The following is a 14,680-nucleotide window of genomic DNA, read 5'->3' as shown; positions in this document are numbered from 1 at the left end:
TTTAAGTTATGGGCCACTGCTTCTATCTACTTGCTGTAAAGTGCTTCATGATCATAGAGTTGGGTCACCTAGTCCAACGCCCCTGCAATGCAGGGATCTCAACAGAATATTAAAATACAATAGTCTATTAAACATTAAAAGCTTCCCTAAACAGGTCGCATTGCATTTGGACTGTTTTCACACACGAATGTCCCATGCTGTAGAATTCTGTTAGCTATATTTTTTCTGCACAATCGGAATGAATTTCTGGAACCAAAATGCCTTTTTCTGTGCAGCCTGAGCAGGAGCTGTCGCCATTAAGGAAAAAGTGGTTGGAGTAGGCCAATATCTATGAGGACTGTCCCTGGACCAAGTGACTTTCCTTCTTTAAGTTCTCAAAGTCATTAACTGAGCTCAAGGTTGTCATCTGAACTGGCCAGATGTTTAACTGAGAATCAATCACAGTCAGTCCATCATTTGAAAAATAACCTTGGTTTAAGGAGCCATTTGGCACCTAGCTCATATACCTGAGATTCTAACATTGTAGTCAGGCCTTCAGAATTTCAGTTGAATTTGCCTGTTCATTCAGGCCCCTTTTCATTCAGGCCTTGCTGAGTCTTACTTTTGCCACGGCCCCAGCCACCACTGGTATGTGGCCCTCAAAATGTGGCCCAGAAGCGAATGTGGCCCTTAGTGCTGAAAAACATTCCCTACCTCTGAGATTAGGGTCTGCATTAAGCCCCTTTGTCTAAGGACTCAAGCTGTTCCAATGGGTTATGATTTAAGCAAGTGTTCTGAAATCTAACACTTGCTTTTTCATTCTGCTGGATGCCAGGGAGAAAAATGTGCTCACATGAAAGCTTTCTGGCAATTCAGACATATACTGGGACATACAACAAGGAACAAAGATGTTCAGATGTACATCTGAAATAATGTGGGTGTAGCACAAGGAGAAATAAGATTCTTACTGCTTTGTAAACAGCTGACAAATGTTGAAGTGTTATTACAGACTCTCTTAAAGATGATACATTAAGTGAATGAAATTTTTAGCTTTTTAAAAATGCTCTTAGTCTTACAGCTATTTTGTCTCTTTCCATTAAGTGCTCTAAATGACATTAGATCTCAATGCAAAGGTTCAGGGAATTGGGCACCAAAATAATTTATTGCTCTTTAATGACAAGAGCTTTAAAAAAAGGCAAGTAGAATCAATGAACTCTCTTCTTTCTTCGTGAGCTTAGCGTACAAGTTTAATGTTGTTTTTGTGTGTGTTTGTAATGTATTGTACAACCATGTCACTAAGTTTGTAGTGAACTCAGGAAATAGTGTACCAGTTTTTCTTACGACTAATCTACAGTGACAAGGAGCTGGAAATTTGATAATCAACTTCTGGTTAGAATTTCTGTCATTTCATTACAAAAATGTGAGTGGTATATCTACTCCTCTCTGTTTGCGCCACAACCCAAAGTATGTGCAACTTTAAGGCATGGATAGGCAAACTAAGGCCCAGGGGCCGGATCCAGCCCAATCGCCTTCTAAGTCCGGCCCACAGACAGTCCGGGAATCAGCAGGTTTTTACATGAGTAGAATGTGTGCTTTTATTTGAAAATGCATATCTGGGTTATTTGTGGGGCCTAGGAACTCGTTCACCCCCCCCCCCAAAAAAAAAATAGAGTCCGGCCCCCCACATGGTCTGAGGGACAGTGGACCGGCCCCCTGCTGAAAAGGTTTGCTGATCCCTGCTTTAAAGAGTCAACATCGGCTGCATACACACCATAAATTTCAAGCACATTTTCCCTCCTCCCCAGAAATAATATTCCTGGGAACTACAGTGGTACCTCGGGTTACAGACGCTTCAGGTTACAGACGCCGCTAACCCAGAAATAGTACCTTGGGTTAAGAACTTTGCTTCAGGATGAGAACAGAAATCGTTCAGTGGCGGCAGTGGGAGGCCCCATTAGCTAAAGTGGTGCTTCAGGTTAAGAACAGTTCCAGGTTAAGAATGGACCTCCGGAACGAATTAAGTACTTAACCCGAGGTACCACTGTATAGTTTATTAAGGGTGCTGGGAAATGGAGCTTTGTGAAGGGTAAACTACGGTTCCCGTGATTATTTGGAGGGGAGAATGCTTTAGATGAATAGTGTGCACATGGCCATTGCCTTACATAGGGGATGGATTTGAATGGGGCAGTCACTCTTAAGTAGCTGAAGAGCTGTGAGCCACAACTTGAGGACTGGCTCATCCTAAAGCAGGAGTGATCCTCTAAATGCTGTTGGACTCCAGGTTCCATCAGCCCCAGCCAGCATGGCCAGTGGTCAGGAACGATGGGAGTTGTAGTCCAGCAATGTCTACAGAGTCCCTACCCCTTTATGTGTAACGCTGTAAAGGAAGTTAAGTGGTGAAATAGTGGAAGCAGAGTGGGAAATGGCAACGGAGGAAACGGAGAGTGCTGTGGCTTTTCTTGCCATTTCAAAAAGCCCAAGGATTGAGGGAGATTTCCTTCTGTGAAATTTGCACATACATCAGAAGAGCCCTACTGGACCGGACCAAAGACCTGTCTAATCCGACGTCCTGTTTCCCATAGTGGGTAACCAGATATCCAGCCCTATCCCACTTGTCGTCTCCTGCCAAGTGGAATTCAGATACGGCAGGTAATATAGGCATCGTGAGTCGTCGTGATTGCTTGATGGCTCTTCACTTGGTGACTCACGACCCACCTTGGATTCCTTTCTGAAGTACGGCTGGATATGATTTTCAAAGGCTGGTGACTCATCAGCTGATGACTCGGCACTGAATGTCTGAACCAGCTCCTTTGGGAAGCACCGTCTTTGATGTGAGAGGTTTGGCGAGAGTTCTGTTGAACATTTAATCCAGGGGTAGGCATCCTAAGGCCTGGGAGCTGGATGCGGCCCAATCGCCTTCTCATTCCAGCCCGTAAACACAGTGCAATATTATTATCATCATTATTATTATTATATAAATGTTTATACCACCCTTCATCTGAAGATCACCGGGTAGTTTACAATATAATACTTCTTGCACTACTGCAGGTAGCAGTTTTAACCAGCCCTCGGGGGTTTTTTTTAATGTACATCATTTTATTACAAAATTGTTTTAAAAAGTAATACATTGCAATAGTATGCAATACAAGGTTGACTACCAATTTTACTACCATTTTTTAAAACTCTGCTCAAAATCAAGCTGTCACTGAATCCAAAGAACAATTAAATATGCCTGAACATTTGACAATATCAGCTTTTAAAAATCTAACAGTAGTGGCATTCAGCTACTACTTACATTAGAATACAGGTCTCCCTACAATCACATTACCTATACACAACTCTGTAGTTTTTATACTTAAGAATGAGGTGCACTCGACTTCACATTCTTAGCAAAATCGTTGACTTTTGAGCACAAAATCTTTACAGCAGCTTTATAACTTCACTCTTCATCTTCCTCCTCCTCTTCATCGTCTACTTCCTCCTCATCATCTTCTTCAGGTGCTACTTATTTCGAATGAGGTGGCTTCATCTCCAGGCTCTTTTAATGCCCTCCAAAAACAAAATCCTTGCTTCTCAAAGTCAGGTGGAGCTCAGATCCTCCATTTGTCTTTTTTTCACAAATCATTAAGCCAAGCAGCAGGCGGTGTGTGGTGCCTCATGCTAATAAGCTGGCATCCTTCTTTGCCCCTTTGAAACCTGGGAAGTGCAGCCCTCTCCTGTGGCAAAGGCTCTTTTTCTCCCCACGAAGGTGCCCTTCTCAGGCTTTGATGCCTTGACAGGATGCTTCCGCCTCAAAAAGAGAGAGAGAGAGAGAGAGAGAGAGAGAGAGAGAGAGAGAGAACGCTGATATTCGCAGGCACCCCCTGCAAAGAGCTCTGGGATTAAATGTGGCAGCCACTCCCGAGCCATAAGGTGATTTTCTGGGTATTTGGCATACAGCCCCTTTATCCTTGCACTGACTGGCGCCTTCAGGGCAGCTTGCAAGAACCTCCTTTTTACCATCTTGATATACGTTTGCCCTGATAAGATGTATCGGAAAGCTTGCAGTATTCCAAAGCTTGACACCTTGACGTTCTGGGCATTGGGGCGTCTGTAGGCCTTGCAGGCCCATGTTTGTAGTGGTAAGGTCAGAAGCACTAGTTTGGTTGTACATTCACTGACAGATTAGTGATGCTTTGAAATGCACATCTCCGGAGGCCATAAAGACCTTGTGTGCTATTTATCCCTTCCTCTTGCCAGCAGGAGTCCAGCCAGGCCTGAAAGGATGCAGAGAGCATGGGGAAATCCCTTTGTTTTGCAGCGCTACTAAGGCAAGTTCCTTGGCAGCTGTAGAGAAACGTATTTGTGTCTCATTGTATGAAGAGGCAGCCTCCAAGATGTTGCTGGGCTTGGCTCCCGTCAGCTGTAGGTGGCATGGCCAGTGGTCAGCATTCTCCATCACTGTCTGTTTCCAGGCACTGTGATCATCTGCAAGGGATTCCCACACAGCAGGGCTGAGGTTGCCAGGCTTCATGTGACGTTTGCAGACATCTTTGTAGTGCAGAGTTGGCCTGCCAATGGGTTCCTGAAGCCAGCTCCCTTGGGGATTCGGTTGTGGAAACGGATCCTGGGATATCTACAGCTTTATGCATTTCCACAGTGGGACGCGGGTGGCGCTGTGGGTTAAACCACAGAGCCTAGGACTTGCCGATCAGAAGGTCGGCGGTTCGAATCACCGCGACGGGGTGAGCTCCCGTTGCTCGGTCCCTGCTCCTGCCAACCTAGCAGTTCGAAAGCACATCAAAGTGCAAGTAGATAAATAGGTACCGCTCCAGCGGGAAGGTAAACGGCGTTTACGTGTGCTGCTCTGGTTCGCCAGAAGCGGCTTAGTCATGCTGGCCCCATGACCCAGAAGCTGTACACCGGCTCCCTCGGCCAACAAAGTGAGATGAGCGCCGCAACCCCAGAGTCTGTCACGACTGGGCCTAATGATCAGGGGTCCCTTTACCTTTTTATGCATTTCCACAAGAGTCTTCTGACCACGCAGTTCCAGGGAATTGCTTCTCCCATCAGCGGAAAGCCTTTTGGGGATTTCCTCAGGAGCCCTCAGCACAAGAGAGAACTCTGTAGGTGGCCCAATTATTTTGAGCTCTCCAGGCTCCTCCAGGGAGGTAGCAAACATCTTGTTTCTTTAATATGCAAAGTTAATTAATCCAAAACTGCTTCTGTGCAAAACTTTTTGACCAATTACAGTTCTCAATACATTTCCACAAAACTGAAAAAACAAGTAAAGAAATCACTGGACTGTCCTTAAAGAATTTTTCCTGGGAGTTGGGGAGTTTCCTAGAGGACTTGTTCTCTCTTAAGCAGCAATTTCTGTCTCACTGATTAGTACGTTGAGGAAAACTACTTAAAACATCAACTGATCATCATCTTTGCTGAATTGGTTTTTGACAGCTAACTTCAAAGTAGTAGCCGACCATGCTGTGTTGTTAAAACCCTTAACCACCTTGCACAATTGAAATAAATAAAACCACCTTCCAGCTGTGCTAAACTCCAGTGGACTGTCCTTGGAGACAGCTCTCTATAAAAGTGAAGCTCAGCCAGGCAGATACCATTTGATATGTTTTGGTGGCCTCCTAAGAAAAAAAAATTTTTTTTTAGATCCCTGTGATAAATGAAAGTAAAGAATACCACAAGAAGCAAATCACCGTTTAGATCCAACGCATTAAGCTAAGAATATGGTTTTATCAGAAAGTGTCAAAATGATGGTACATTAATTGACTGCTGCTTGACCATCCCTCAGTTACAAATTGGGAGGAGGGTGGGTGTTATGTACTGAAGTTCTCACCCTGGGCCAGCAGGGGGATACTGTATATAGTTCAGGTCCACATATGCAAATAAGGGATTGAAAGTGACGTTCAGTGATTGGATAGTTACAGAAAATGGTTACTGTTGCGTTGTAACTGAGCTCTATATAAGCAGGCTGGCTGAACCCTTCAGTTCAGTTCTGTTCTGACCTGTGAATAAACAAGAGCTGTTTGGAGAATCGCTGTGTCGTCTGATATGTTCACCCACAACTTAACAGTGGGTCTCCAGACTATGGGAAATGTTGGTTTTACTCATTTATATTTATTTAACAGGCTTTGTATACCAGTTAACCATCAAAACATCTTAGGGGAGCTTTAAATCAGAAAACATATGGAGAATGGAAAATGTTTAAGGAATATATAAGATTATATTGTAAAAATAATACCATCTTAGCAGAACTTGAATGATACGTGTGAACAAAAAGGAACGAAACAAATACTTTAGTGTAATGAATGAAAAAGGATATAGAGTAAAGCTGTGCAACAAAACCATGACAATAGAAACAGTATAATGAGAACAATTGGAAGTTTTATGCAGAAATTTTTATTTGATGGATATGATTTTGTATAAATCTTTGATATTTTTTTCTTTTTTCTTTTCTTTCTTTCTTTTTTAATTACTTTTATGTCTTGATGGTTTCTTTTTTGGTATTTAACTTTCCTGTACTTACCTTCGTTGTACATTTGTATTTTAAGACTAATAAAGATTTACCATGAAAAAACAAAACAACAAAACAAAACATCTTAGCATTTGATATAGAATATACATTAAAAGTACCAACAAAACCAGATGTTTAAAACAACTTAGCCTACTAACGGAAAGAATTGAAACCCAAACAAATCACCCTGTTTCATTTTGGAAATAAAATCAGCAGATTTAAAAATACATACTATAAAATGACATATTTAAAATACCCGTCTGGGTAAATAATAATAATAATAATAATAATAATAATAATAATAATAATAATTTATTCATTATACCCCACCCATCCAACTGGGTTGACCCAGTCACTCTGTGCAGCTTCCAACATAATATAAAAACACAAAAAAGATTTTATTGTGCAGCAAAAACAGGCAGTTTAGTTGCTGCCACACGGAAGGGTCAATGATTACTTGAAGGTACGGAACAAACTCTATGTGGCACTTGTGAAAGTTTGTCAGATTGATGATTATAATATGAGATAACCATGTGTCCAGGCAGACATTTTCAGTAGGGGCAAAGAGTAGAATTCCTTTCCCCAATAGCTGTGTTTGACTCCTTGCTTCCTTTAAGACAAGCCCAAAATAATTTTCCTTTCCAATTGTGCTTGGCTGAGATAAGCTGGAGTGGCTGGTATTCTGTGCCAGAAATGAGGGTGATGGCTCTGTTGGTGCTTTTATACGGTTTTCTTATCTGCTTGACTTGTCTAGTTAATTGGCTAAATTATGTATAGAGTTTTAACTCTTGTTTTTGTTGTTCTATTGCAGTCCTTTTACTGTAAGCCAGTTTGGCAGGATCTATGATCCAGAAGAGCAGCATTAAAAACTACTTTAAGTCTATTTACTTAACTAGCATAAAAGACATTTAACTAAATAAGCTTATTTAACAAGGTCTGAGCCAAGAGAAGGGAAATACCCCCTTTTCCATTAATTTGATTTGAATATGCTAGCAACCTGTTATGTACTGAAGTTCTCACCCTGGGCCAGCAGGGGGGATACTGTGGATAGTTTTCACTCAGGTCCACATATGCAAATAAGGAAGTGACGTTCAGTGATTGGATAGTTACAGAAAGTTGTTACTGTTGCCTTGTAGTTGAGCTCTATATAAGCAGGCCTTGTAGTTGAGCTCTATATAAGCAGGCTGGCTGAACCCTTCAGCTCAGTTCTGTTCTGGCCTGTGAATAAACAAGAGCTGTGTTGTCTGATATGTTCACCCACAACTTAACACAACCATACATAATGGAAAGAATTTTGTAAGATAATTTTAAGAATGGTAACAGGTGCAAAGTAGGTTTGCTTAACTTGATTTTAACATGCAAGGAGGTAATTTATTCCTTTCTTACTATGCTTGGGATTGTGGATTGTAGAAGATTTGGGCAGGAGCCAGATTTTCTGAACTGGGAAGGGCGGGGTATAAATAAAATTTATTATTATTTATTATTAACAGCGCATGTCTTGTCTTGCAGGTGCCATGCAGCCCGATTGCTGTGGTGGCCAGAACTGAAGGCCATGGCTAGAATTCTTTAGGACACACATCCTGGACAACATCACACAATAAGCCATCACGGAGAGCACCTTGTCTGGGAGAAGAAACTGTTCTTGCCAAGGACAGTTGCACAGCTGCCATGGCTAGCAAAAGGAAATCGACCACTCCATGTATGGTTCGAGCATCTGAGGCCATAGAGCAGGAATCTCCCAAGGACTGTAGTATGGGAAGGGAAGCAACCGGCACTCCAGAGCAGGATGCGAGCAATGGTTTGGTGGCCGGTAAGGAGAGCTGCGAAAATGACTGTGAGGTGATCGAAGGGAAATCCTCCCCGGCCAACCCGGCCAGGAAACCCCTCGGAGGCTACGAATGTAAGTACTGCCCCTATTCCACGCAGAATCTGAATGAGTTCACGGAGCACATAGACACCCAGCACCCCAACGTCATCCTCAACCCCCTGTACGTGTGTGCCGAATGCAACTTCACAACCAAAAAGTATGATTCCTTATCTGAACACAACGCCAAACTCCACCCGGGAGAGAACAACTTCAAGCTCAAGTTGATCAAGCTCAACAACCAGACCGTCCTAGAGCAATCCATTGAGGCGGCGAGCAGCTCAGTTGCCGTGGAAACCCCTGAAATCGAGGTGGTTCCTGTTGGGCATAGTGGTACAAGCAAGACCACCCCGGTTGGGAAGCCTAAAGTCGAAGGCAGGAAAGTTTCTTTAGAGACCCACCTGGATGGGATCCCTCACCTGATTACGGAGGCCACAGAGCCTATCACATGCATTAACGGAGCAGAGCTCCTCCACGATATCCTGGCCCATGTGATGCCCTCTGTGCAGCTCCCGCCGAACATCAGCCTGGTTCCCAAAGTCCCCGTGCCGCTGAACAGTACCAAATACAATTCCGCACTGGACACCAACACAACCATGATCAGCTCCTTCAACAAGTTTCCGTACCCGACGCAGGCGGAGTTGTCGTGGTTGACGGCCGCATCCAAGCACCCTGAGGAACAGATCCGGATTTGGTTTGCCACCCAGCGGCTGAAGCATGGCATCAGCTGGTCTCCGGAAGAGGTGGAGGAGGCAAGGAAGAAGATGTTCAACGGCACTATCCAACCAGCGGCCCAGACCATTGCCGTTCTGCCCGCTCACGTCGCCGCTGCAAAAATGCCGCAGCCGATGATCCAGACGGCTGTGCCTTGCCAGATACTTAGCCAGACCGGCCTGGTTTTGACGCAAGTCTCAAACGGGTCCAATGTTTCCCCCATTGCCCTTGCCGTGGCGGCCAACCAAGGGCAGAAGCGGAGCATGCAGGCCCAGAAGGCCGTCCCAGAAGTCAAGCGCCCGCACGTTGTCGCCGCGGAGGTCTCGTCCAAACAGATCGCCCCTGCTGCTCCGACGAGCACGACCGCAGTGCCCTTGTCTCCTGGGCTGCTGGCAAATGACCGCAAGAAGACTAAGGAGCAAATAGCAGCCCTGAAGGCGAGTTTTATTGTCAGCCAGTTCCCCGATAACGCGGAAGTGTACAGGCTGATAGAAGTCACGGGCCTCTCCCGAAGCGAGATAAAAAAGTGGTTCAGCGACCACCGATACCGGAGCCAGCGAGGGATTGTCCACATCACGAGCGAGTCGCTAGCCAAGGACCAGGTTGCTCTTGTGGCTGCAAGGCAGGCGCGGAACTATAATCCATACCCGGACTTCACTTTCCAGAAGTTCAAAGGAAAATCCAGAGAACAGCTGGCGGTCCTTGAAGAAAGCTTTATCAAGAGTTCTTTTCCAACCCAAAGCGAGTTGGAAAGGCTCCGGAACGAAGCCTGCATGACTAGTCGAGAGGTTGAGGCCTGGTTCTCCGAGCGCAGAAAGCTCAGGGATAATATGGAACAAGCCGTCTTGGACTCGATGGGGCCGAGCGTAAAGAATAAGGAGGAAGGGGCTTCCAATGGTGCCATTGGTCCGACAGAGCAGTTTGACGTCTCCCAGGCAGCGACCTCTTTGTCCAGGTGCTCAACGGCATTTGCCCCAAGTAGCCAAGAGCAGGCGCACCTGCTGAAGACCACATTTGCGAGGACGCAGTGGCCGACTCCACAGGAGTATGACGAGTTGGCGGCTCAGACGGGGCTCACGAGGACCGAAATAGTGCGTTGGTTCAAAGAGAACAGGAGCTGCCTACGAACCGGGACGCTAAAATGGCTGGACCAATACCAGCAGCAGCATGCCGTCGACGGATATGACGAGGCAAAAGGACCAGCAGCCACCGAGACAGCGAGTAGCAGTAGCGAGGGGGTTCAGCAACCTAGTAAAGAGCATCTGAAGCCGGAGAAGCAGGACATAGAGGGCATGGAGAAATCTGAATGCAGTGACCGAGGTAGTCAAGGCAATAACGAGAACAAGGGAAATGTGAGTTGGGTGGAAGTCACCATCGACGATGACGATGATGCTTCGGACTGTATGGACAGCTGGGGTCAAGCAGCGCCGGGAAGCAAAGCAGGTTTTGATTCTGAAAGTATACCTGGCGACACCTCTCACACCTAAGACAGGTAATGATGGGGATTGTTTGTTGACCTAACGCTGGCCATGGTCCTCCTTGGCTCAGCGTTCTAATTCAAGGGTTGCATCCAGCTTCCACTTGTGCAGCAGGACTTCCTCCTCCCCACCCCCACAGTTCCCAGATCTGCTCTGAAGTGTTAGAGGAACATCAACACACTTGCAGAGGGTGGTGTGCAGTCAGTGGACATGGGGAACTAGGCTTGTCCCCCAAATGTTCCTGGTAAATTAGAGTACAGTCATATCTCTTGTTACTTTTGCTTCATGTTATGTTTTTTCAGGTTGCGTCCCGCGGCGACCCGGAAGTACTGGAAAGGGTTACTTCTGGGTTTTGATGCTCGCGCATGCGCAGACACACAAAATGATATCATGCGCAGAAGCGGCGAATCGCTGCGGGTTGCGTTCCTTTCATGTTGCGAATGGGCCTCCGGAACGGATCCCGTTCGCAACCAGAGGTACCACTGTATTAACGTAGTAAAGCCTGGCACCTGCTTCCCAAAGCCTGGGAAGCTTCTGTGTGATGCTTCAACGGGGTCCAAGAGCCCTTCCGCCACCTCCCCAAAGCCTGTCCTGCTTTGGGAAGGAGGCAGAAGGGCTGCAGCATCTTGTCGGAGGCCTGGCACCTCTTTCCCAAAGCCCAGGAAGCTTCTGCCCAATTTAGGGAGGGAGAAGTGATGCTCACGCACGCGATGTCAACACACCTGGCAAATTTCGAATGCCACGTGTATTTGGCTCTAGATTGGAATCGAGAAAAATATTCACCTGTTTTATATGCTTAGGAGACAGCAGCCTCTGCATGCTTTTCAGATCCACCTTAACTGATTAATCATAATCCAAGGAGTCTCCCAATTATCTGTGTGTGTATTTTGATTTCATTTATCTGACCCTGGCTTAGTGCCTTTTTAAACACTCCTCATTGCTGAAAACGCAAGCTTAGGCCCTCTAGTGGGAAAAACATACAAACTCTGACATGCTTATTAACATGGTCTCATCATGCTTTCGGGACACCATCCAGCCAAGAATTGGTAATACTTAAAGTCAGCAGGTTTGCTATTGAAAATATTGTATTGTATTGTTTGTAAGCTAGGTACTAAAGATTTATTTTTGATTGTAGGGTATCTTAACGCAGTTGCCACAGGAACTGCACACAGTGGACCCCTGTAAAGGGCTGCTTAGTACCAGACAGAAATCTGAAAAATTAATTTGGTTAGCTTCAGCATTCTCCTTACTATTTCTGTTAGTAAAATTGGGAGTTTTCTGTGCCCAGGTGGGCACAGTATGGCTTAATAAGGCAAGCACAGAATGCAGGGAATGAGAGGTGACGGGTGCGGATCACATGCAATACGCCAGGTGTGTTGCGCAGGTCTATCCTTTGGCAAGCATTTGGCATCCAGGTAACTTACTGGGGGCGAGAATAATAATAATAATAATAATAACAACAACAACAACAACAACAACAACTAATAATAATAATAATAACCCGAGAAGAGATGCTGTCTCTTACAAATACAGTCATACCTCGGGTTACAGACGCTTCAGGTTGTGCTTTTTCAGGTTACGGACACGCCAAAACCCAGAAGTACCGGAACGGGTTACTTCTGGGTTTCGGCAGTCGCGTATGCGCAGAAGCGCTAAATTGTGCTTTGCAGATGCGCCAAATTGCAACCCGCCCGTGCACAGACGCGACGCTGCGGGTTGCGAACGTGCCTCCCGCACGGATCACGTTCGCAACCCGAGCGTCCACTGTACACTCCTCTGCAAGCTTGCTCAGAAATAAGCCTTGCTGAGTCCAACAGGGATTTAATTCCCAGGTAAGTGTGTGTAGATTTGCAGCCAGGCAGAGCAACCCAGTAAGGGAGAATGAAGATGAGCTGGGACAACTTCTTTTTACGGAAGCTTTTTATGGGCTCCAGCCCTTGTTTGTTTGTTTTTAAATCCTTACCACTGGTCTTGGTGCAAGGGGAAATTAAGTATGTCACTTCCAGGGCTGGCATACACCCTCCCCTGCAAAAATAAATAAAATTATGGGCATGTCTAAATGAATCCAGCCACTCCAAAGCCTTCCCCTACACACACAGCTATATTTGTTTCAATCCAGGTAAGAAGACCCATTGAATTTCATGCACCTGAGTTAGTGCCCCACAGCCAAAAAGCACAAAGGAGGATTGTTGCTGGTGTGCAAACTATGCTCCGTTTTGCAAAATAATAACCATATTCCGTGCACTCGTTTGTTTATCTGTCATAGGCATATCATTCAGCTTTCTAGACCTATCTTTCCACTCTTTGGGAGTACGCCGTCACTGACCCTGGGAGCAAGCAGGATCTTCGGAAGCAGGGAAATCCAACGGGTTTTGCCTCCCAGTTCAAGGCACGTGGGTACAGTTGCGGTGGAGAAAGGACAGTCCTGGGAGCATCACTACAGATCTCACGGTGTCAAATTTCCACCAGGGGACTTTTCTAACAAGGGCCCTTGTACATAGGTTTTTTCCCGCAGCGTCCAACTTGCTTGCCTCCCATTGTAACTTCCCATGTACAACGTGGAGACGTCTCGCTGCCTTTCCTGGCTGGTGCGTACGCTGTGGATTCTCATTGCCATCTCGAGGTCGCGATTTGGCTTATCGGTTTTCTTGAAAATTAGTTACCGCTGCGTCTACATCCATGATGACTTGGAAACCTTTTTGGCCTCCTGCACATGTTTCTAAAGATGTGTTTCTATTTTCGCAGAGAGAGTTTACTCACCTCAACACATTTTTACCAGTTCAGTCTAGGGCTAGCTGCTCGTTGTGACTTTCTCAAGAGCCTTTTATTTGCAGTTGGCTCCCTTTTGTTCCTCTGCATGCAGGAAAAGCAGCAAAAACATTTGTCCGGGAGAGACAGCTGATCTCTTTAACGCATCCTGCATTTCACCGTTTGCCAAAACATCTGGATTATGGAGCTCCAGAGTTGTTGACAGTACGCCTTTGCTTGTTCTAAGCACCTTTTTCTACTACATGTAGTACAATCCTTTAAAAAAAAAAAAAGACTTTACAATGGAGGGCTTAAGCTTCTTAATAACCGAACTTGCTCACAATTCTTTGTTTGGTGCAAATACAGAGACTTATTTTTGTCAGCCTTAGGTGCTCTAGTGCACAACGTGGTTTCTTGAACCCTCAGCCACTACATCTTTCCTTTGTTTCTAGGTCCTCAGAATGCACTTTTGTTCTCCAAATAACTGCTGAGAGAGGAGACGAACTGTCTTATTGGGTAGAGGTCAAATGGTGAAGTTGCTTTGGTTTGGAGAGACGGATCCATTTCCTATCCCAACATACACTGCACAAATCTAATTGCTAGGGAGTTTGAATTAAAACAAAACACTTTTCTAACTTTTTGCTTGTTTGTTGTAACTCAGTAAAACAAAGGCTTTAATGTTTTTGGTAAGCTTTTCCTCTTGTTTCTCTCTTTTTTTTTAAATGCAACATCTTCCTCACGCTGCTAAGTAGCTTTAAATACAGCATAGCGTGCCTGCTCTTGAATGCTGAGTGGCAGCTTAAAGAAAGTTATCCGGGAAGAAGCAAGGCCTACTGTCATTCACAGCCATTATTTTGCTAGCCGGATTCAGAGACATTGAAATCCCACTGCTATCATTCTCTATAGTCAGAGGGAAGAACCTTTTCCCCCTCTCTCGGGCTTCCATTGCCTTGGGAGAAAATGGGCAGGGATGCAAAATGGATGTGTGCACACCCTTAAAATAGACACACCCACACACCCCTCAAGTGCACAAACACCAAGTTTCCAATTGGATGATGAATGAGAAAGGACCAATTTTCACCCTCAGTCTAGCATGTAAGGAGGTCTCAACTTCGTCACCCAGCATGCAGCAAGCAGGGTGAAATTTAGGGTGCGGATTGGAGCTTGGACAGGTGATGAGGCCTGACAGGCCAGATGTTTCCCAGGCATGTTTTGCATCGTGGATGGGGAACCTCAGGCAAAAGGGCCAAATGGAGGCTTCCGCGCCTGTCTGGCCCTATCTCTGGGTCATGTACTTTCACCTTGCCCTGCTTTGCGGCCTCTTGACAGTCTCTGCCTGGTTAGAATATTTCCTTAGACACTGGTGATGCTTCTTGTTTGCCTGAATGG

General features: G+C 45.4%; 1 protein-coding gene across 3 annotated transcripts in view; it reads left to right on the top strand.

Moving 5' to 3' along the window:
- ZHX2 (zinc fingers and homeoboxes 2) overlaps window positions 1–13,986 on the top strand; it is a 46,470-nt gene extending 32,484 nt beyond the window's left edge. For all 3 annotated transcript variants that reach the window (XM_053395334.1, XM_053395333.1, XM_053395335.1), the window contains 2 exons: window positions 7,997–10,557; window positions 12,810–13,986. In XM_053395334.1, the coding sequence (XP_053251309.1) occupies window positions 8,156–10,552 (2,397 nt within the window). In that variant the 5' untranslated portion in view covers window positions 7,997–8,155 and the 3' untranslated portion in view covers window positions 10,553–10,557; window positions 12,810–13,986. The remainder of the gene's footprint in view (window positions 1–7,996; window positions 10,558–12,809) is intronic.
- The last annotated feature ends 694 nt before the right edge of the window (window positions 13,987–14,680 follow it).

Source organism: Podarcis raffonei, chromosome 7, assembly GCF_027172205.1.
Source record: "Podarcis raffonei isolate rPodRaf1 chromosome 7, rPodRaf1.pri, whole genome shotgun sequence".
NCBI classification, from domain to species: Eukaryota; Metazoa; Chordata; class Lepidosauria; order Squamata; family Lacertidae; genus Podarcis; species Podarcis raffonei.
The sequence above is the reverse complement of the archived record's forward strand: the minus strand, read 5'-3'. Positions and strand labels throughout refer to the sequence as shown.